Raw genomic sequence first — 22,533 nt, 5'->3', positions numbered from 1 at the left:
AAGAAGTGGTCAAAAGCAAGTAAAGGCCGAAGTCAGGTACTTTGGAAGTTCCTTTCTGTTATTATTATCTTTTAGTGTGTACATTGACCTCAGCAAAATATGAGCCAAAAAGAACTACAATGGAAGGTCAAAGTTCCTCGCGATGACCTAGACTCAAACAGAAAGTAGATGACAAAGACAAGATCAAAGTTAGGTACTTTAGAAAATTTCTTTACTTTCGTAATCTTTTAATACATTTATTAACCTTAACAGAAGCTGGGCAAGAGGAGCTACAAGAAAAGGTCGAATTTTGGGATGATGATCTGAACTCAAACAAAAGGCAAACAACAAGGATAAAACTGAGGCCAGGTACTTCAAAAATTCTTCGTTTTCATTAATATTGCGAATCTTTATACTTACCTTAGCAGAGGCCGGACAAAGGATGAGTACATTGAGCTCGGTTTATTGAAGAAAAACAAGCAAAAAACATTGATACTAACTGCATGATACCATACTGGTCCAGTGGTTACAACAAATTCTTCGAGTGACATATTCTTTATGATTAATTGGATAACCAACTCCATAGTTAATGACCCTTATCTACTTCAAAGTGACATTTCAAAATTTTTATTTACAATCATCGACTCATATTTACTGAGAATTTAATGGTGCAGTATACTAGGTTGCATCTTTTGTCACAAACCATAAGGGCATGTTCTTTCGCGTTCTCTCTTCTGCTCGCCACCTTTGCGATATATTGTATGCAAACTCAAGTAGATGTATACCAGGATTGTATGGTATATCCGACGTACCAAAACAATCTAGTTATTTTTCTAGTTTAAATGAATTATTTTGGTGAACTAGATGGAGGTTAGAGTTGCACAATTAATGATAAAAAAAAATGGCCATGTCCTTGAAGAGAGGTTGGTTGCATCGAGAGGTCAGCTTTGCTAAGGAAAGCAGTGATAGAATTGAGGCTTTTGGGCCGCTTTGTTGGGCTTTCCTTGAATATGAGATTGTCATCCCTTTTTTTTTTTTTTTTTGCTAAAAACGGTGATTCATACTACACAGGTACGAATGCACCTAGAAGAGTCTGCATACAAAATGTCCCGAAATGCACCAGGCAAATCATCCTCACCAACCCATAGGGAGCCGCCTGAGTGGCTCGCAACATACGCCGCCACCCAGTCCGCCGCCCCATTGGCCTCTCGGTATACATGCACAGCTCGACATAGTACCCCCTCCCTCAGCATCAACCATATATCCCGGAGCAATGGATGAACTCCCCTCTCGCTGTGAGAGCCCTTCCGGATCCAGCTGATCACCGTGGCCGAGTCTCCCTCCAAGATGATGGAGCTCGCCCGAAGAACAAGTCGCGCAAATCGCAACCCCATCCAAGCCGCACGCAGCTCTGCTCCTGGAACCGAGCTGTCGAAGATCTAACAGCCTCCTGCTGCCACCATGCTGGACTCCGGGCTCCTGATGACAAACCCGGCTCCACCCCTCCTACCACCCTCCTGGACTGAACCATCAAAATTAACCTTGAGGAAGCTCGGGGGTGGGGGCTCCCAGGTGAAAAACACCACATGAGGAGCTGCCGAAGCAGAGTGGGAGCCCCAGGTGTCCCGAACTGTCAAAGGTCCATGGTCCATGTCTGCGTAGAAGAAGTCCGCAGCCTGTGCTCGGGCCCGCTCCATCACAAACCACGGGGACAGACTGATATCACCAAAAATACGGACGTTCCTGGCCAACCAAACCTGATAAGCTATGCATGACGCTCTGATAGCCGCAAAGCGCGTCTGTGGGGAGCTAGACCAGCTCCGAACCTCCTCCAGGAAGCACTCCCTCCGGCTCCAAGCGCCCGCTGGTAGTCCTGACAGTCTCCAAGTCCTCCTCGCCCAACCACACTGAAAGAGTACATGATCCACTGACTCCTCCACCTCACAGAGCGTGCACAGGGGGGAAATGCCAACACCCCGTCGGCTCAGCTCTGAACTAGTCGGCAGTCGGTCCCAGGCCACCTTTTAGAGGAATAGTGCCACCCTCTGGTGTAGACCAAACCTCCATATCCAACCACAGTCCCTACCCAGCTCAGACTCCTGCAGAAAAACCCGAGCAACATCACCCACTCTAACTCTGGTCCTTCATGTAGTGCTCCAGACCCTGACATCTGGACCTGCTGATCCAGGAACGGGAAGAGCCCGAACCCGCTCCGCTAAGTGCTCCCCAAATAACTGGCCCAGTCTGTCCTCGTCCCACTCCATCTCCCCTGGCACGAGGAGATCGCATACCCGGAGCCCCGCAGCCCTCTCACCTCTGATCATCGTCGGCCACAAGCTCAGCGGGAGGGCATCCACCCATGGGTCCTCCATCACATCAATAGTCCGACCGTCGCCAATCAACCACCTGGAGTGTGCCTGAGCCATAGGCAGATACCTCCCAACCACCCGCCACATGAAGGAGCTCCTCCGACTACCCGCCACCTGGCCCACGAAGCCTGCTCGACCATATCTCGCCATCATGACCTGACTCCAGAGACCCTGTGGCTCCAGCACAAACTGCACCGCCCGCCTCGCCAGGAGTGCCTCTCGCCTCGCCAGAAGTGACTGTACCCCCAGGCCACCCTCGCTCAGAGGCAGACAAACTCTCTCCCAGGCTACCAGATGCACCCCGTGGCCCCTCCCCAAGGAGCCCCACAAGAAGCTACGCATAAGCCGCTCAATCCCCACCAGCACCGTCTTCGGCACAACTGTGTGAGCCATAATGTAAACCGGCATGGAGCAGAGCACTGACCTGACCAGCGTCAGCCTGCCCATCATAGAAAGCGATGAGGCCCTCCAACCCTCAAGCCTACTCTGAACTCTCTGCACCAATGAGGAGCACTCTGTCACCCGCAGCCTCCTCCCAGTAATCGGGACTCCAAGATAGTCCAATGCCCCCTCCAGCTCTCGCATCCCCAATATCCCCCTGATCTCCCGTCGCACCCTCCGCTCCGTGCTCGGACTAAAATGTATAGACGACTTTTGGAGATTAATCCTCTGTCCAGATGCCGCACAGTACTTAGTCAACACTCTCTGAAAGGTCCGGGCATCCCTCGCTCTCGCCCTGGCAAGCAGCAGGCAATCGTCTGCAAACAACAAGTGAGAAATGGACCGGGCACCAGGGGCTGGACTATAGGCAGCCAACCCCTGGTCCTCGCAAGCTACATGTAGGCAACGAGAAAGTACATCAGAGCAAATAATGAACAGGTATGGGGACAGAGGACATCCCTGGTGAAGCCCCATAGTGGCTCGAAAGAAGGGGGGTGGAGTACCATTGACTAAGATGGAGAAACTAGGCCCTTGCACACAGCCAAGGACCCAGTCAATCCAGGTCTGATGGAATCCAAAGCTCTCCAATGCACGCCTGAGGAAGTCCCAGCGGATCCGATCATAAGCACGCTCCATATCCAATTTCACAGCCATCAAACACCGCCTCCTAGAAGCACGCTGCAAGTCTCCCATCATCTCCTGTGCTAGCAAGATATTATCCGATATACTCCGTCCCCCCCACAAACGCCCCCTGCTCCATACTAATCATGCTAGGCAACAAGGCCCTCATTCTCTCAACCATGATCTTCGCTACTACCTTGTACAGAGTAGTACACAAACTAATGGGCCTATAGTGGCCCGGCTCCGCCGCATCCTGACGCTTCGGAATCAGGGTGATATAAGTGACCTGCCAGTCATCTGCCATCATTGCTCGAGAGAAGTATAACTGCACTGCCTCCACCACTGACCTCCGAATGATACTTCAATACCTCCGAAAGAAGAAGGGCGGATATCCATCCGGACCTGGTGCCTTGTCCTCCCCCAGGGCCCAAACTGCCTCCTGCACTTCTCTATCTAACACTGGCTGGATTAATGCTGCATTTTCTGACTCCTCAACCCGGACTGCCGGCCTGGGAAGCTGATCCATCACATAGGGCCCCTCTACCTCCGTCCACCTGGATCTGAAAAACTCAACCAGAGCCTGTCTCACTGCACTGTCCTCCACCACCCGCTGGCCCGCCCCCACCCTCAACGACCGAATCATATTCCTTTGCCTTCTAATAACCGCCGATCGATGGAAGAAGCTAGTGTTCCTATCACCCTCCTTGACCCACTGGACCCTCGACTTCTGCCGCCAAATTGTCTCCTGCTGATGCAGCAAGGAATGATGTGACGCCAAATAGCGTCGCAAGTCCGCCATCTCACCCTCCTCCAGCTCCCCCTCACGGTCCTCCCTCCCCTGAAGATCTGCAATCATACCCTCCACCTCCTCTAGTCTCCTGAATATGTTACCCACTACCTCCCTGTTCCATCTGCGAAGACGGCGCTTGGTGAGCTCCAATCTCCGCGACACCCTCTGCATGGCATCTCCCTGTACTGGTAAGCCCCAAGCCTCTCTAACTATTCTCCAAGATTGGGGATAAGACAACCACAATTTCTCAAAGCGAAAAGGACTATGATAACTAGAACTTGAAGCTGTAGAGATCAAAAGAGGACAGTGATCTGATGCAATCCGAGCAAGATGGCTAACCTGGTAGGAGGAGAACCGCTGAATCCAGTCCGGGGAGGCAATGGCCCTGTCAAGCCGCTCCCATACTCTCGGTCGTCCAGTTTGATTGTTACACCATGTGAATCGCGGTCCGGCAAACCCAAGATCCACTAAGCCAGACGCATCCAGAAACTCTCGAAACTCCCTCCTGTCCACTGAATCAGAATAGACTCTGCCTCCTCGTTTCTCAGAGGGGCCAAGGATGCAGTTGAAGTCTCCCACTACCATAGTCGGCACCCCCTGGGCCAACAAATATGTCAGCTCACCCCAGAGGACTCTCCTGGTACGGTATCAGTACTGGCATAGACCCCACATAGGACCCATGGGGGTTCATTCGGTTCCAAGATGACCATCACAACCTGCTGCTGGCAGTTGCAAAAGACATCAATTGAGGCTACTCCACGTCTCCACAGCATCACAATACCTCCAGACAAGCCCTGAGACTCGATCACAAAGGACTCCCAATCAACAGCCAACCTCCGCAACACCCGGCGCAACCCTTCTCCAGAAATTCGTGTTTCACAAATAAAACAAACCTCGGGACAATGAAGTTGAACTAATCTCTTGAACGTCGTCAAGAATGAAGGCTTGGCCGCCCCCCTACAGTTCCAAGCTAGGATTTTCATTTATCAATATGGTTTAAGGATGAGGCTCGCCCCTGACTTGGGCTAACCTCACTCTGTGAACCCCTTGTGTCTTCCACGGACTCCATCCCACCACCCTGAATCACCGCGCGCAGCAGGTCCACCACCATCCCGTGGGTATGAATCGGGGAGCCAGAGCCCTGACCAGAGCTGCTTGGGATGCCTCTCATCACCACCTTCGCTGATGCACCAAGGGAGGGCTCCATCGGCACAGAGAAGTCCACTTCACCCGTAGCTGACAACCCCTCTGTTAGCAGACCCGCGGCTGCTCCACTCTACACAGTCGGTGCCAACAGCCCCTCCATCGACCCAACCTCCAGGGACTTCCCTGTAGCCGGTGTCTTTTCACCGCCACCAGCCACAGCCTCCCTCGGCTGAGGAACCAATTCCACCACCACCGACCCGGAGCTGATCGACGTAGAGGTGACCGCCGCTGGCCCCGTAGCTTCCGCAACTACAGGGCCACCCTTCGTGGCCGGCCGGCTTGGGGGCCTCACCGGCGGCAAGGAGGCACTCCGGAAGTGCCTTATTCCTTCCTCCCTTCGTCGGAGCTTCGGATCGTCGAAGGAAGACGACGATATTGACCGAGGGAGATGATCCGGTGCATTCCGTCGCGCCCCCGGGCCCCTGGACGACTTGGTCGGGCTGCGAGTCCGCTTCATTGGGCTTGGCCCCTTTCCACGGGCCAACCCAATAGCACTAGCCTGGCCCACTCTCGCCTGACCCAATCCGTCCTTAGGGTTCGCTGATGGGCCTGGATCCGGCCCGACCGCCTCAACCCGCCTAGGTTCCGCTCGGCCCATTAGATCAGACACCGAGTTCAACCCGGACTCCTCCCAGCCTGTCCCCCTCCTTCAACTCCGCCCCTTGATCCTGGGGGAGGGAATCTCCCTGTTCGCCGGACATCGCCGGAGTTGTGGGAGGAAACGGGCAAACACCCTCTCCGTGCCCAAGCCTGGCACACCTGTAGCAGAACCCAGGCAGATTCTCATAGCGAAACGCCTGCCAATGAGAATCTGCACCAACCTGGATGAAGGTCCCTGGCCGGAATGGTTCGCCGACATCCATTTCAACCTTAACACGGGCAAACCCCAGTTTCCGGCCTTGGTCGGTGACCTTGTCCAGCGCCAGAGGCCGGCCTGCCTTCTCCGCAATGCTCCAAATCAGTTCCTTCCTCCAATATTCCATCGGCAAGCTCGGAAGCCGTAGCCAAATAACCGCCCGCCTCAGCCTGTTGGCCCCCGGCACGAAGTTAGGCTGCCATCGCTCCATCGCCAGGAGTTGCCCTGCCACCAGCCAAGGACCGGCCTCCATGGCAGCCTCCCGGTCCTTCTCGCACCGAAACCGGAAGGCAAACGTCTCTTCCGCCATCGTGAAATCCTCGACGTCGTAGTCGAGTTTCCCTACCGTCCGAAGCTCTCGGCTGATCCATTCCACCGGAACCCGGCGCCCCAGGCTATGCATGATAACCGCGGTATCACGCCAAGCCGCCCTAGCCAGCTCCATCTTCTCCGACGGGATGTCGACCACGTCCGTGAATCGCCGTTTCAGGCTCTCCAGCTCCGCGGATGAGATTTGATGGTTGGACCAGGTCGGCATCTTCGAGTGACCCGTCGCCACATCCGCCCAAGACCGGTTCTTCTCACCTGCGCGCGACTGTTGTTGCGCCCCCTTATCACCCCTGCCCATTCCTGGCTTCTCAGGACCGGGAGTCCCTGTCGCCATCCTCCCCAAGGATGGGAAGCAGCACCAGCGGCACAAGTGCTGGGGCTCCCTGACGATTGTCATCCCTCAGTCATGGAATCACATTGAGTCTACTACAGAAGCAAGCTAAGTCTAGAGGAATGTTTAAGCTTAACTTGGAGGGCCAAAATTAGCCAAGTTATACGCGATAATATTAGGTTCATAGTTACGTACACAAGGCAATTATCTAGGCAAAGTCCAAGCCTTAACCAATTTTTGAAAACCAATTATTTTTGAGAAGTTAACAGAAAATTCATATTCAAGAAAAAAATTCATTATAAGTTATTCAATTATTTCGAAAAAAAACAATTACTTTCTTGTTTGGCAAAAGCAGCCAATTTTGGACTTCAATGATCATCATGACTCTACTTTGGATCAAACACAGTGATCCAGTAAAGACCAAAAGGACGATTCTTGCAAAAACCAAAATGTTGACCTTTCTAAAATGAATAATGCGGTTATTTTCTCTTTTTGCAAGGTCCTCAAAACTAAATGTAGTTAAGATAATTCTGTACAAAGAAACTAACTGAATTTACCAAAAATATAACCATTATTTTTTAAGAAACAAATTGATTTAAATTTTATTGGACCATTATATCTCTGACCTCGTGTCTACTTACAAAAACTTTCCAAGTATTAAGGATATGCTTAATATCAAATACTACTGCCTACAACGTTTAAGATAAATTTGAACATATATAATTAAGGAAATAAAGGTACCAGTCTAAAAAATCTTAAAATGGATTAATTTTGAAAATAAATAATGATGTTTCTTTTTGCAAACAAAGACATCTCTGCAAAGAGTTTTTGGTATCAAAATTTTTAGACTATCAAACAACAATTGATGCACCTAACTATTGATGATCCATGTCCGGTGGACCCATCACAAATCCGTCCGACCCTATCCATCAAATCCCATCCATCCAGATGAATCCCACCTCAATATTTAAAATATTTAAATGATTGGTAACAGTTTAGAGGTGGCCGGTGCAGCAAATCTCCACACAGACCCGCGATGATGGATTCGCCGTGTCGTTGAGGGAAAGTTCTCAAGTTCTCCAGCCAGCAGAGGCAGGACCGACACATTTTATTGTAACATGATGGACGCTACCTTCTCTTCTGTTATGACATATGATTAAATTTTATCAGCAATTATATCATCCATAAAACAAGAAAAGTTGGACAAAGATTTGCCCGAATTAGACAACAATTCACCATGCACACCTACATCGCAGTCTTTTCATTCAACCACCCGCAACAAAAACAATATACCCAAAAACTAAAGCCATAACATTCCTTAAGCTTTCACAAGCCAAAAATCCTAAAACACCACCCTTTGTATACAAGGTACGGTGCCCAGAAACAATGATTCTAATTCTTTCCCATATCAAAGAAGCTGGAAATGATGTATCAAGGACAAAAGCAATTTCAGTTGAGTATCCCCGAAGTTCAACAGCAGTGAGAGACATAACAAGCAATTTCTATGTTAAATCTGTGATCTTCTATGACTGTTGAAGTGCAGGAAACAATAAAGACAAAAAAAATGAACACGCGATCAGAGTCATGGGTACAACTAGAACAATGAAATAAGTAACACTTCTTAAAATATATAGACAACACATGAAATAGAACAATGTATAGGAACTCTTATTTAAACCACTAGCCACCCTCCTTGTCATCAGAAACACTAACAAATTAGAAAAAATGATTAAAGCCATATTCATCCTAGTAACCCGAAACGGGTGGGTATAACTGATTCTCGCACTAGAATCACATTGAAATCAGACATACATTAAAATTCAAAAAAAGAGGCCAGATTCTTAGACTCCAGAAGAGGTAAATGGGAACCTGTTGAGATGAATATCACTTCCTTGTACATGCAACTCATATGACGCAACCATGCTATTAGTCTATTTTAACAGACGAGTAGATCAGTCTCGTGAACCAGAAGCAAGCATAGAAGCCAATTGTGCCTGTCAGCACAAAGAAGGCATATGAGGCAATAAGCATGTAGCCGAAGTACAAAATGCCAGACACTGGCTTTGTAATCTCCAGCTTTGTGAAGAAGTAGAAGATTGCATAGAGGAAAAGATACAGTGCAGAAGACCCCGAGGTTAGATAAGACCTCCACCACCACAAGTAATCCTCACTGCACAGCTGGAAATAGCACAGCACAATCGTGATCTCAGCACAGGTGACAATGAGGATGACAAATACAAGAAAGAGGAACCCGAATATGTAGTAGAACTGGTGCAGCCAAATCGACGTAAGAATGAAGAAGAGCTCAATGAATACAGCTCCAAATGGAAGGATGCCTCCAATCAGTATTGAGAACATTGGATTCATGTACCAAGCCTGTTCAGGTATCTGCCTGGGGATTTTGTTTGTCTTCACAGGATCCTCGATTGCTGGCTTCTTGAACCCGATATAGCTGCCTACAAACACAAGAGGCACCGAGATACCAAACCAGAGCAGTACAAGGGCGAACATTGTGGTGAAAGGCACAGCGCCAGAAGACTTCTGCCCCCAGATAAGGGCATTCAAGACAAAAAAGATAGCAAACATGATTCCAGGGAACGTGAATGCTGTCCTGAGGGTGATTTTCTTCCATTCTGTACCCTTAAACATCTTGTAGAGACGGGCAGAGGAGTACCCAGCAAAGAGACCCATGAAGACCCAAAGCAGGAGCATGGCTGTCATCAGACCTCCACGGTTTGATGGAGAAAGGAAACCGAGAAGTGCAAAAATCATGGTTACAAGAAGCATGCCAAAGAACTGGACACCTGTGCCAACATAAACACACAGTAAGTCAGACTTTGCTGGAGGCCTGAAGACATCCCCATGGACAAGCTTCCATCCCGTCTCCTCTTGGGCTTCTTCTTGAGTTTCCAGCTGATTGTACTTGGAAATATCTCGGTAAAGGGTTCGCAGCATGATCATGGCCACCATCCCAGAAAGAAAAAGGACAATCATTAATGAATTGACAATAGAGAACCAGTGAATTTGGTCATCAGTCATTAAAAGATAAGTATCCCATCGAGATGCCCATTTCACATCACTTTCCTGAAATAAAATAGGAAAGAAAATTATTTAAAAAAAAAAAAAACTTGACAATATTTCATTAAAAGTGCATAATTAAGCAACCCTATACATGCTAGACCCAGTTTTGGATGATCATATTACCAGGAACTCATAGTAGTCCATAATCTTACCTCAAATGCAACATCATATGTGAATATGATCACCTTGTTTGCTTCCACTTCTTGTGGAGAATCAGAGCTCACAACCAAACGCTTGGCATGGGGGTCACATGTGCTCAGGCGAGTCTTAACACCATTCCACTCCCCTTCATACTCATGTTTAACACTGAAATATACATAAATTACAAACAAATAGTCCACATTCGACAATAAAAGTAAGAAAGGGATCTTTCTGAAACGTTGTATATCTAGTTCAAAAATAGCATCATGAAAGTTAAAATCAACCTGAATGGCTTGACCTCAAAACCCACTATTCTTGCAAGATCCACTTGAACATCTTTATGATACTTGACTAGAAAAGATAAATGATTGTGGATAAAATACTTTTCATCCTTGCTCTACATCAAGATGAAATTTTAGTCACATAACGATCCATTTGTTTTTTTAAAACAACAAAGGAGAAGCAGTTTCTTTTTATTACTATCAGATGTATTTACCCCAGTATATTGGCCTTTGACACCAACTTGGAAACCATGTTGATATATTGTAGGGGAATCCTGATCAAGCCTTTTTACAGGAACAACTAGTGGAAGATTGTCAAGAATCCTGTGATTCAACATGAGCATTAACAAAATCTATAAGGCTTGAATTTTTCAAAATTCATATTTAATTGCAAAAAATGTTAGCTTGGTTAATACTAGTTGACATACATGTTGATCCGATACTCGTCCTTTATCTTTTCCTTGAGGTCCTTAGCTTCTTTGTCACTGAGTGTAATCTTGCAGACAATTTGACACATTTGGGGCTCTCTCATCTCAAACTAAAGCAAGGGAAAAACCAAAAACCAAAAACCCAAAAAGAAAAGTCAGAAAAAACCCAAAAGGAAGTTGTAATATTGGACAAATAAAAGATAACTTGAAAATGTAACAGAGCAACTAACCACATAAGGAGAGTTCTCAATACGATCACCACGAAGAACTTCCCCAAGATTTTCAGCACTATCGACTATAGTATCTGGTCTACAGTAAGGTAGTGAGTAATAGGAGTATGGAAGCTGGGTTTTTGTAGAAGTTAATTTGTTCACCTTCACCGGAAGTGGATCTTTCTGCAGCCATACCCATTACATTGTGTGACTCATGATGGTAATGAAAACAAGGAGTAGAGAATAAAAGGGAAAAGAGATCAAATTTATAAGTTAACTGAATGATCACAAAGAACTAGACAAACCTAAAGTTCCTAGCTATAATATTAAGAAAAGTACAAACACAATAAAATCATCAATTATGGAATTCAACAACAGTATAATTCAATAACTAAACAAAACTAACCAAATCAGAAAGAAATTCAAGAGGGCATCAGAAAACTAGCACATACCTAAAGCCAGTTTAATTATTTAGAATAATAAATGAACCACCAAGCTTAAATCCTTCATGATCCTAGATTTTCTTTGCAGCAATTATCAAGTAATGACCCTTAAAAGGGAATTAAATGATCTAAAGGGATTGCTTCTGTTCTTTTACTAAGTCAAGGATATAGATCAATAACCACATAGAGAGAAGTTTAAGAACAATAAAAAGATTAGACGAAACATAAATGTTTGAGGATTTCATTTTTCTCACTCGGTTCTCTCTATTTCTCTCTCTCTCTCTCTCTCTCTCTATTTTTCTTTTTTATTTCTTATTGTTCCAAACAGAGTCGGCGGAACCATCCCAAACCGGGCCATTTCGGCCGTTTCGAGCCGTACCAAAGGCTCACCGGTACGGCACCGGCAACAGAAAAGAAATCCATTGCCGGAGGCAGAGAAGGAGAAGGAAAGAGAGGAAAAGAGAGAGCGAGCAAGGGAGGGAGGGAGAGGGAGAGGGAGAGGCCGACATAGGGTCGCGGACGCTAGCGGAAGGCCGGTGGTGGTCGACGCCTAGGCAGGAGGCGAGACCGCATCCTTCTCTCTCCCCCTTCTCTCTCTTTTCTTCTCTCCCATGGTCTATGTCGCCCTCTCCTCTATCGATACTGGCCCAGCACAGCAAAACGTAGGCCCGTACTAACTCGTGCCACCGGAGAACCGGTACAATGCCCGGTACCAGTTTCGCCGACCTTGGTTCCAAGTATTTTGTTATAAATATCTAACTTTCTGGAAGGGTCGAGTGATTTCACGAATGTCTGTGTATACACATATACATAAACACAGACACATTGCGACAAAGAATTATCCCTTGATAAGAATGACTGGAGAAGGCTTGATGGCTTTGGGTTATGGTTATGAAAGATCTGGTGGCGGGAAGAGTGACCACAGAAAAGCCCTTAATGTCAAGCCTCCCGGTTGGTTAACAACTTTCTTCAGCATCAATCTTCAAAATGAACTCAATGGAGTGGGAGAGGGAACTAACAATCTAGAAGGTGATGTACACACAAAAATGTTTAGCATAATGTGAATCCCCTGCAACTCCAAAATTATTCAACTATGATATATTTATTTGAGTCTTCATATGTCGGGCTAACTAAATGGGGCGCTCTTCATAAACCAGAATTCTCTTTTCCTTTAAGAGGAACTGCCATGGTGGAGAATAAAAATCTAGCTAGTATGGCAAATCTGGAAAATTATAAGTGCGAAGAGACTGACAATCATAGCCATATTGTAAGTATGCAAGTCTTAGATAAATTACATTTTCAACAAATATGTGGTGTATATGTACTATTTAGTTTTGTACTGGGCAATGTTATGTGAGTCTGTCAAATATCATCTCTTCTTCATACTTTCATAATTCCATCAAAATTTCATGATTTGTGACAACAAGCAATTAAGAATCTGTTTTTCCACTCTTTATATAATATGCCCAATCATACTGCAGCAAGTTTGTCCCTAGTGTCCATGAGCATGAAATTGTGGATGGACCACACTCCAGATATACCAAAAATCAGTAATTACCCAAAATTATTAACTTCCATTGCATAAATTGGAAGTCTAGGTTCAATTTTTGGTCATTCAAAGACCCTATGAAGTACAAGCAACTTCACCTAAGATGGGGTTAAATAGGTAGCTACAACCCCAAGAAAGTGTGCCATGAACTCTTAATGCAATTAAAACTAGATCCATGGTTCCAAAGTCACAAGCTCTATAAACAATTATTGCCCACTATGTTGTCATCTGAGGAGGTCCAAATAAAAACTTGAACCTGCAATATTTTTTTTGGTATTTATCTAAATTGACTACTATATCCTTGAGCAAGATGGAAGGATTAAAAATTTATAGCATTTATTAGGAATGGGATATTGGAGACAAAGTTCATGGTAAAATTGAAAGGCCAAATTGATATTTCTCCTTTTGAATAATAATTAGTTGGAACTTAAAATACGAAACTTCATATGAACATCTCAAAACCCAATGTTCTGCTCCACTGATCATCAGAACTTAACAACTAGAGACCTCTCTCAAATTTTGATAATTGGAAAAGCACCATATCATGAGAGTATGTGTGGACTCACATATCTTATTGTCCATGCAGCACAGATATTTCCATTATTAAATGGGGAAAGTTAAACTTTACCAATAAAAATCATAGGAAAAGGAAGGGAAAAACACAAAATATTAACATAAGGATTTTTAAACTGGATGCAAGATAAACATGAAGAAATATGGCCAAACTTCATTTACATCAAGCCCAAGGCTAAAGTAAAAAACTCCAATTTTTTTTGTCAGATGCCTTTGGTAAAAAGTGTTTCCACGTTTTCAACCATTTTCCTTCAGTTGGTTGTGATAAACCATGGCAGTGACAATATCCTCCAAAAATAGTCACAATTATGGGGAAAAATTGAAATCTTTTCCTTTATGTTTGCTCATATTGCAACAATTAGTTGATTAAACACAATCCCCTTCTAAAAAAATAGATTCAAATTATATTAGGTTCCAACAAAGCTGAAAATTTGATTTGGATAAGAGATAATCAATTCTAGACCTTCCTTGTCCATCAATTAGAGTCCCATCATTCAAATAATAGCACTCCAAGGCAAGTTTGACCTCAACCTTATATTCCAGACTTACCTTTATTCACAAAAAAAGAAAGAATACATCCTCAAATTTCCAAAGCACCAAAACCCTGCCAAACTTTGGAGCCTGAAACCCATTTTCTCCCATCCAAGGTCAGCCCTCCCTTGAGATTCATACCAAGATCAATTCAAGGGTTGGTAGGAATCTTGAATAATATTAGGTATGCCGAACCAGTACCGGGGCCTGTACCAACCAGCAACACGTTTAGTATAGTACTAGTACGTACTATATCGAGCCGGGCCATACTGAACCAAGGATAGGGAGAGGGAGAGGGAGAGCCAAAAAGGGAGGAGTGGGAGGGAGAGAGAGGAGGAGGGAGGAAGGCAGAGGGAGGGGGAGAGAGAGGGAGGGGGCTCATAGAGAGGTGGAAAAGGGAGGAAAGAGAGGAAGAGAGAGAGGGAGAGGCGGGGGAGAGAGAGATGGGGGCTTACCTCGGCGTCGATCTATGCCGATGGACATTGATCGGCATCGAAGAGGGGAGAGAGATGAAGCAAGCAGGACAAGCAACTGAGCAAGTAAGAAGAGAGAGAGCAAATGCTCTCCCAAATAGCCAGCTCAATTCGAGGGAAAGGGGGTTATAAACCGAACCGACTCACCGAACTATCTTGATTTGGTGCCGGTCCGGTTCGGTATGTGCCGAACCGCCCAGTTCGGATCGATTTGGTGAACGTTGCACCTAATAAAGTAGTAGTCTTAGATGATGAGCCAAATTCTATATCAAGCTAGGTTTCAGGATTCCGTTGAAATGATCTAACTCAAAGTGAATTGATGGAAATGCAACATCAGCATGAAATCAGCCTTTGCACAAGCTGGAACATGTAAACAACCTAGTGCCCATATTTGATTGTTGGATTCATCCAATGCACCAGAGGACCACTATATACTGCTATCAGCTTGATGTCAACAATAAATCTTACTAGTATGGATGGGAGTCAAAGGTGCATCTTGCACCTTCATCCTCTGCATTCGATACATTTGAGACAGCATAGTACGCACCAAATTGCCTAGAATGTCTCCCAGCAAGCAAAATGATTGGCTCGGTTCTCTTTGCCTTCCTTTCGTGAAATTATGGGTTTGACTTAAGGGCTCGTTTGGTTCGCGGGAAGCATTTTTCCTCCTAGGAATATGATTCCTGCGAAACAAATTTCTAGGAAGAGGATGCCTAGGAAAGTACTTTTGGCATGTTTGATTGACCATGGAAAAGTGACAAATTTCCAAAGTGCTTATGTTTGGTTGGCCATCCACTTTCTTAGGAAAGTTATGTATAATTCCTATTATGCCCTTAATAAAAATTAGGTTTTTAATGCCTCTTTAATGCTTCTTTAATGCTGAAGAGACTTTTTGAGAAAAAGTAAAAATGGAGTGATTCCCACCTCATGGGAAAGTAACTTTTCCATGAAATGCGGGAATCATATTCCCATGGAAATATAACTTTTCCTTCTCTCTCCTTTGAAAACTCCAACCAAACAAGAGGCATCTCATTACTTTCCTGTTGACCACACTTCCCCCCCTTCTTTTCCTGCGAACCAAACGAGCCCTAAATTCTAAAAATATCTGCAAGTCTTGCTAATCCAACAGAGCCTAGAAAGAGAAAAGCCTTCTGTGAATGATGCTGTATAGTCAAGTTTGATATCAACTGCTCAAGTGTAATTATAGTAGGGTGCTGATTCCCTACCAATCACGTAGTGCCATATTTGTAGGAAGTTCTAGCGGCATCTTGATGTTGAATTGAAGGAGGCAAACAAGTGACACTTTCACAAGTCATGGCAGTGATTCACATGGAACCCATGGTCTCTGTAGCATGCTGACCGGCCATAACAATCTTTCTTTACATTGCTCAATCTATTTGCTTACTATTGTGCATTTTATCCAGCTTTCAAACTCAAGTTCCTTTCCAATGTAGTGGAATCAAAGCTGATCCTAATTTCTATGTGCAACCATCCAAATTCCTACATTTTAGCAACTTCTTAGCGCTATTAACTTCCAAATGCTTAATGACTCAAATCCGGTGGACCGGGGCTGTCTCCAATGAACTGGACACAATGTCATCCTGTCCCATCTCGTCCCTACACTTGGGATAGCGGATGTCCTGGGACACACCACATGGGATGGTGGTATAACAATGGGACAAGTTTGTTCCAACACTTGGGATGATGCCCCATCCCAACATCCCAAGGTTTGACCCACCAAGATTTGAATCATCTTCTGCTTGCCCTTTGTTCATTCTTATTGCTTCCCCTCTTGACCAAACTTTGGCTGGTACACAATTAGGAAGAGTCTCAATCTTTCAAATCACATCTATCTGATTGCCTTTCTTTCTTTAAAAAGTTTTAAGCTCCTACAAGACAAGAACTAGAAGCTAATAAATAAATTTTAGATTCTAGCCATCGTTTCCATTCAACTAACTGGTGGCATCTTGTGCATGCATCAATTGATTACGTAGTAGTATTTTTCCTTTTTGGATTTGAACCATGTTGATTCTTGGATGTGAGTTCCTAGTGGATATTTGCCTGGCTATGCTTCCAATCGTTCAATCACCACCATAGTTCACTACCTTCCTTCATTTTGCAAGATTTGGTAATGCATGGATCCATCTATGGTTGGTCTAGGCCCTCTGTTATTGCAGGTGGAAGCATGCTCCCCATGTAGTTTTTCTTCATTCTTGCGTAATCATATGCAAGCATAAGAAGTTTGTTTGGAATAACCTATGAACCCCTAGACGACGTCACGTCAATTAGAAATCAATTTACAAAACATCTAGCACAAAAATTGAATGTCTTCCTCAACTAAATGCATGGCAGAGAAGTGGAACTCCCAAAAAGATTAAGATCATGAACTAACAATATCGCAAATTATTATAAATCCAAAAAAAAAATCATTTTTTCTTGTGCTCTCAATAGCCATAGATATAAGAATTCAATAAACTGAAAAGGTGAAAAATGATCTGATAAAATTTGAGGCTGATTTTTCCATATCACATAATAGAGTAATATAAGATGATTGAATTAACAGGGACATCATCAAAGAAATAAGAGGGAGTAAGGTTTAGAAGGATTTAGTTGCTAAGCGTTATATTTTCCCTTCACTTTTCCTTTTCCTTCTCTTCTTCTTTCTTTCCTTCCTTTCGTTTGTCTTCTCCCTTCCTTTCGTTTGTCTTCTTCTTTCTCTTCTTCCTCTCTTTCTTTGCTTCTCCCTTCCTTTCTTTCTTTCTTTCCTTTTTCTTCTCCTTTCCTCTCTTTCTTTCTTTTATCTTTCTTCTTCTTTCTTTCCTTTCTTTCTTCTCTTTCTTCTCCTTTCCTCGTGTGGATGGGATTCATAGTCCCACCCCATCCCAAGCGGGCCCAGGACTTCAAACCTTGATTCCTTTGGCTTATAAACTTGTAGTTCTTAAGATCAGGAGTTTGTCGATGTTTTCTTTCCATTTCTAAATCAAGTAAATTCTAATGCTATTTTTCAAATCAATAATAAGCTTAAAATATCTATAATATCCTTTCCATTAGTATGGCCTGTATATTGTAAAGATAGAAGAGGTAAGTATGCGTAAGCTGGAACATGTTTAAGTCTAGAATTCTTTAGGCAAATCACCAAAAGTACTTTGGTAGGAAATGCAATGAATCACATCATAGGGGTTCAACCCTTCAAATGTATGGATAATTCATGCCATACATAGATCCAATGGCCAACAATATTAAAAGCCCAGACAAGCCAAAATCTAACTGTCAACAGGCCAGGTCTTGATTGTAATATATTTTTAAATTCTAAATCATGAAATAGAAAAAAGGAATGCACGCAAGAAACAATATTTAAAAAGCAATGGAATCCTGAAGAATAAGAGAAATCAAAACCACAACGAGCGTTACATCAACCCTGATCATCAATAACGAAAGTTAAGACAAAAATAGCACCATAACAGTGTTAAACGGCTCGAGCAGGTCGGCTAAAACCAGATCTAACCATTTCATACAAGATCTCCTATCTTATGGCACGCATCAACTTGGCACATATATCCTTCAACCAGATCAAATCTCGGATCTTAATCAAGATATCACGGAGTCGAAAAACACGAACGAATCCAGGAAAATGCCAAGGAATAAAACCAAATCCGCATCAAATCGCAAGCAATCGGCTACCAAGTTCCCGAAATTGAAACCAAATCGAAGCTAGAGATTCTCCTAATGAGGGTTTTGGAGTGAAAGAAGTCCAGATCTAAAATAATTGAATCACTCAAAACGAATTGACCCTAGTAGAAGCGAGATCGAGAGAACTGACCATCTTGAAATCCGCGGGGGCAACGCCGGGGAGGTAGAAGCAATATCCGCCGGTGACGAAGGAGAGCACGAGCACCAGCGTGATCCATGGGAGGACCGCCAGCGATCGAGAGATCGCCATCGGAAGAGGGGAGTGGAGGGATACACGAAGAGAGGAATCGAGGGAAAGCTTGGGTTTCTCGGGGCGAAAGGGGGAGAAGTTTGAGAGATCCCGGAGAGCTAAGAAGAAGCAGACATCGAGATCTGACGCCACTCTCGCTTTCTCCCTCTCTCGTCTCTCGCAAATCTCTCTTGCTTTGTTTTTTATTTGTTTTTTAGCGTATACTTTTCGCCCCGACCAGTGGAGGCGAGGAATTCAAAAACTCGCGAATCTCAAACGGCGCTCCGCCCTCTGGCTGGGTGGTTCTATATACACCCCCCCCTATTGCTCAGGACACCCCCTAAAAATTAAAAAAAAATTAAATACTCTCTACACCCCCCCATTTGCTAAGGACACCCCTAAAAAATTAAAAATTCCTAAATTACCCCCCACCCTCCCCACCCCCTCACCTAAATTGCTCTCTACACCCCCCAAACCCCCCCACCCCGCTCTTCCCCTCCAAAACACCTCGCCAACGCCCAAAACCCTCCCGTTCCCCCTTCTCCCTCTTGTCGCCGGCATTCTCCCGATCTCCGACCACCTCGCCGGCTTCTCCCGAAAATTTTTTTTTTCACGGTTCGTGCTCCGTTCGGCACTGGATCGCCGAACATAAGACTTCTGTTCGGCTGAACAGTGCCAGACAGAAGCCTTCTGTTCGGCACTGTGCAGCCGAACAGATCTGTTCGGTTGAGGGTTGCCGAACAGAAGGCTTCTGTTCGGCACTGTTCAGCCGAACAGAAGCCTTTTGTTCGGCGATCCAGTGCCGAACGGAGCACGAACCGTGAAAAAAAAAAATTTCGAAACAAGGTGGAACACGTACCTTTGCGGCCGATTCTTCGTCCCAAATCACTAGTTGCTTGTCCATGCTTCGAATGGGGCTTAAATCTCCTTCAAAGATCGCCTAAACGATGTAAATGGATCGAGGGGTTTAAGGGGGGTTTGAGGGGTGTTTTTTTTTTTCTTTTTAAAACGAAACGGAGGAGGAGGAAGGGGGGAGGGATGTATGAGAAAATTTCAAGGGCAATATGGTAATTACACTAAAAGTTAGTTTGGGTATTTTTTTTTTGGTTTTTGGGGGGTGTCCTTAGCAATAGGGGGGGTGTATATAGAACTACCCCCTCTGGCTCGCGTTGATGCGAAGGAAATAGGGGAGCAGAATATAATGGTCCTGACCTTTTGAGATAATTACCGTGTCTGCCATTGGGGTCTTCTCGTACGACGTGGTTGGGTGTGGATTCGGGGTTACCGTTCTTGTAGTCACCGTTACTATTTCTCGTAGAAAACGGGTAAATTGGGAGGACAACGTGGTCAGATGGCTTTGAATTTATTTATTTTTTGGTGGTTCCGCTGTTTAAACCGCTCTCATATGAGCACAGCGAGTTATATCACTAAAAGAAGTAATAGTAAAATCTACTAGTAAAATCTAGATTAAATTTTTATTTTTTTACTATATTATTATTATTATTATTATTATTATTATTATTATTATTATTATTATTATTATTATTATTATTATTATTATTATTATTTGATCGAAGTTGCAGTATATATTCCACTCTAGGTTAAATTTTTATGTCAGGTGTCATGCTGGTGGCTTAAGGGAGTATTCATGCATGGCTCTAGTAAATTTTTTTTATAATATTCCATTCTACAATTGGATGGAAAAACTTTAGAATACTTTTGAAGAAATGCACTCAATACAGTAGCCGATCAAATGATTTTAGAAGTGTGTGTACAAACTCATAATAAGAGACGTGATCTTGCCTATGAAGGTCACAAAATTATCCATAAACTAGCAAATGAAGCTATGAACTAGCTAATAATATCATCTAAAGTAATACAAGATGGATTATTTTATGAGCCAGTTGATGTATCGTATGTTTTGATGGCATTTTATTAAATTTTATTGGCTTGACTAATATCCTATTGGTAAAATATGCATGCCATGTCAGTTGTCTTATATATATTCTAATATTTATATTATCCAAAAATTTACAAGAATTTTATACTTTGTATTTATTTATGTAAAATATTTTAAGAAATTATTCTTTTGTATTAGCCATTACATCCTCACTTTGGTGGCTATTTAAAATATATATCTTTACATGTTTATCAATCTGCTTACTATCATGCAATAAATGTTTGAATTTCTATTCCAAAAATTAAAAAGGAAATAAGAAATGTATGTTTTCATATATGAAGAAAGAATATTGGAATATATATGAACGCAATTATAATGGCTTGCAGAAAATTTAAAATGGATCATTCCTATGTAAAGAAAAAAGAAAAAAAAAAGATGACTTACAAAAGAGCAAGTTGTTTGATAAACTATATTGGAATTAACTTAAAATTGTACTCAAGCATATCTCATGTCAATTAATATGCAAGCAGAGTTAGAGCTTGGATAGGCTCGCTCGGGCTAAGACGGATTAAATTTAAAATATACATATATAAAGTTTATACATATTATATATTATTTTAATAATTTAATATAAAATATTCTATGCTTATAATTAAAATGTAATAATGATTTTTTATTTTTTATTATTGAATATCTCAAGCTCTAATCAAATCTCTAAAACAAGCAGTCCGTCCATAGCTTGAATCTTGTTCAAACTTAAATAAGGCACTTTAAGCTTGACTCATTTACATTAATCTAGTTTTTTTGCATGTGCGAGAAAAAAATGATTTATTTTTTCAAAAATCTCCATGGTTACATAATAATTGGCATAAGGAACAAATGCATCAAGAAAAAAAAAAATTTGTTAGATGAGATCAAAGCTATCCGACCTATAGACACTTCATGTGTTAGAGGTCGGTATACAAAGCCGCTAGTTGACGGAATCAACCTAAAGTTTGAAAGTTTGAAAGTTTTTAAAATGGGGTGATCATTATGATACTTTTTCTTATAAATGCATTCTTCTTTTGCCTACTTGTCTAAATGTTGATCAGAGAGAAATAGACATAAAAAAGACTTCTTTTATCACGCAGTAGAAAAAGACGACGTTCAGAATCGTCCCGTATTCAGGATACTATTCAAAGATTACAACAGTACGAAAGCATTTCATGTGGCTATAGAGAATACGAGGAGCTCTCGCCCCAATAGCCTGAGTAAACCCTTGTCCCGGCATTCCCAGCGAATCTTTTCGGTAGGAGTGAACATGGTGACTAATCTGGAAGCTACCAAGAAGCATGAAGAGCCAGATGATGGAGGTCAGGTCAAGGGCCAGAGCAATCTACGGAGAAACCATCCAGGTTGTGGTCTCAAGTCCTTCAAGAAAGACGGCGATATCAGTGGGAGACAAAAAGTTTGGGAGGATGAAATCAGCCGGTTGCAACAGAAGTTTGCTGAAGCTATTGTATTCACTGATTGTCACGCCTCCGGCCCAAAAGTACGGGCCGCATCAACTACCGCATAGTTATAAAAAATTCTTCTCACAAGCATGCAAGACATCTTAACTAAGAATGCAAATAGGTCGGATCGGGTGATGAGTGATCCCGATCCAACCCGGTTCCTTGTTTGGGTCCTAATTTTGGACCATATCCGATCCAATAGAAGATCAGGTCAGGTCAGATCGGATCCACCGCTACAATTTTTGACCTAACGGGTTATTCAAATCGGATTGGGTCCCTATATAATCTGGACACAACCCAAAAAATTCGGGTCTAGTTCGGGTCAATTCATCCATGACTTCAGAACTTGTTTGCATCCCCACGGGCCCAAATAATGTTATAGATTTGGATCGGGTCTGGTCGAATCAGGTCGTAGGATTGAAAATTCAAAGTTACCTAAATTTCAAATGGGTAGGGTCGGGTCTAAATTCAGTAAACTCAAACCTGACCCAAAAAATGGAACGGGTCCAATTTTAGGATCCAACCCGACCCCATGGGTCCTCCAAAACAGGTCTGGTTGGGTTTAAGCGGGTCAGGTTGGGTTATG

General features: G+C 43.5%; 2 protein-coding genes across 2 annotated transcripts; both read right to left on the bottom strand.

Moving 5' to 3' along the window:
* Positions 1-3,771: 3,771 nt before the first annotated feature.
* LOC120111405 (uncharacterized) lies at positions 3,772-4,785 on the bottom strand. Its single transcript, XM_039128456.1, has one exon. It carries the CDS (start codon positions 4,783-4,785, stop codon positions 3,772-3,774), a length of 1,014 nt encoding a protein of 337 aa, XP_038984384.1.
* Positions 4,786-8,526: 3,741 nt separating this feature from the next.
* LOC103711013 (transmembrane 9 superfamily member 8-like) lies at positions 8,527-18,840 on the bottom strand. Its single transcript, XM_008796980.4, has 7 exons — positions 18,456-18,840; positions 11,085-11,249; positions 10,855-10,964; positions 10,642-10,750; positions 10,430-10,542; positions 10,157-10,310; positions 8,527-10,007 (listed from the first exon to the last, which is right to left on the bottom strand). The coding sequence occupies exons 1-7, from the start codon at positions 18,573-18,575 to the stop codon at positions 8,850-8,852; spliced, it is 1,929 nt and encodes a 642-aa protein (XP_008795202.1). The 5' UTR covers positions 18,576-18,840; the 3' UTR covers positions 8,527-8,849.
* Positions 18,841-22,533: the final 3,693 nt, after the last annotated feature.

The sequence above is a fragment of the Phoenix dactylifera genome, chromosome 11 (assembly GCF_051530095.1).
Source record: "Phoenix dactylifera cultivar Ajwa chromosome 11, Ajwa_hap1_PhDact_Kaust_v1.1, whole genome shotgun sequence".
NCBI lineage: Eukaryota > Viridiplantae > Streptophyta > Magnoliopsida > Arecales > Arecaceae > Phoenix > Phoenix dactylifera.
This window is presented reverse-complemented; position numbering and strand designations above follow the sequence as displayed.

What these genes read in the sequence shown, in the direction of transcription:
- LOC120111405 (XM_039128456.1), bottom strand. Translation starts at nt 4,785, where the DNA reads ATGGTAGTGGGAGACTTCAACTGCATCCTTGGCCCCTCTGAGAAACGA.
- LOC103711013 (XM_008796980.4), bottom strand. Translation starts at nt 18,575, where the DNA reads ATGGCGATCTCTCGATCGCTGGCGGTCCTCCCATGGATCACGCTGGTG. An exon ending in CCCCCGCGGATTTCAAGATG is followed by an intron (nt 11,250 to 18,455) that starts GTCAGTTCTCTC and finishes GTATGGCTGCAG; the next exon opens with AAAGATCCACTTCCGGTGAA. An exon ending in CATATGATGTTGCATTTGAG is followed by an intron (nt 10,008 to 10,156) that starts GTAAGATTATGG and finishes ATTTTATTTCAG; the next exon opens with GAAAGTGATGTGAAATGGGC.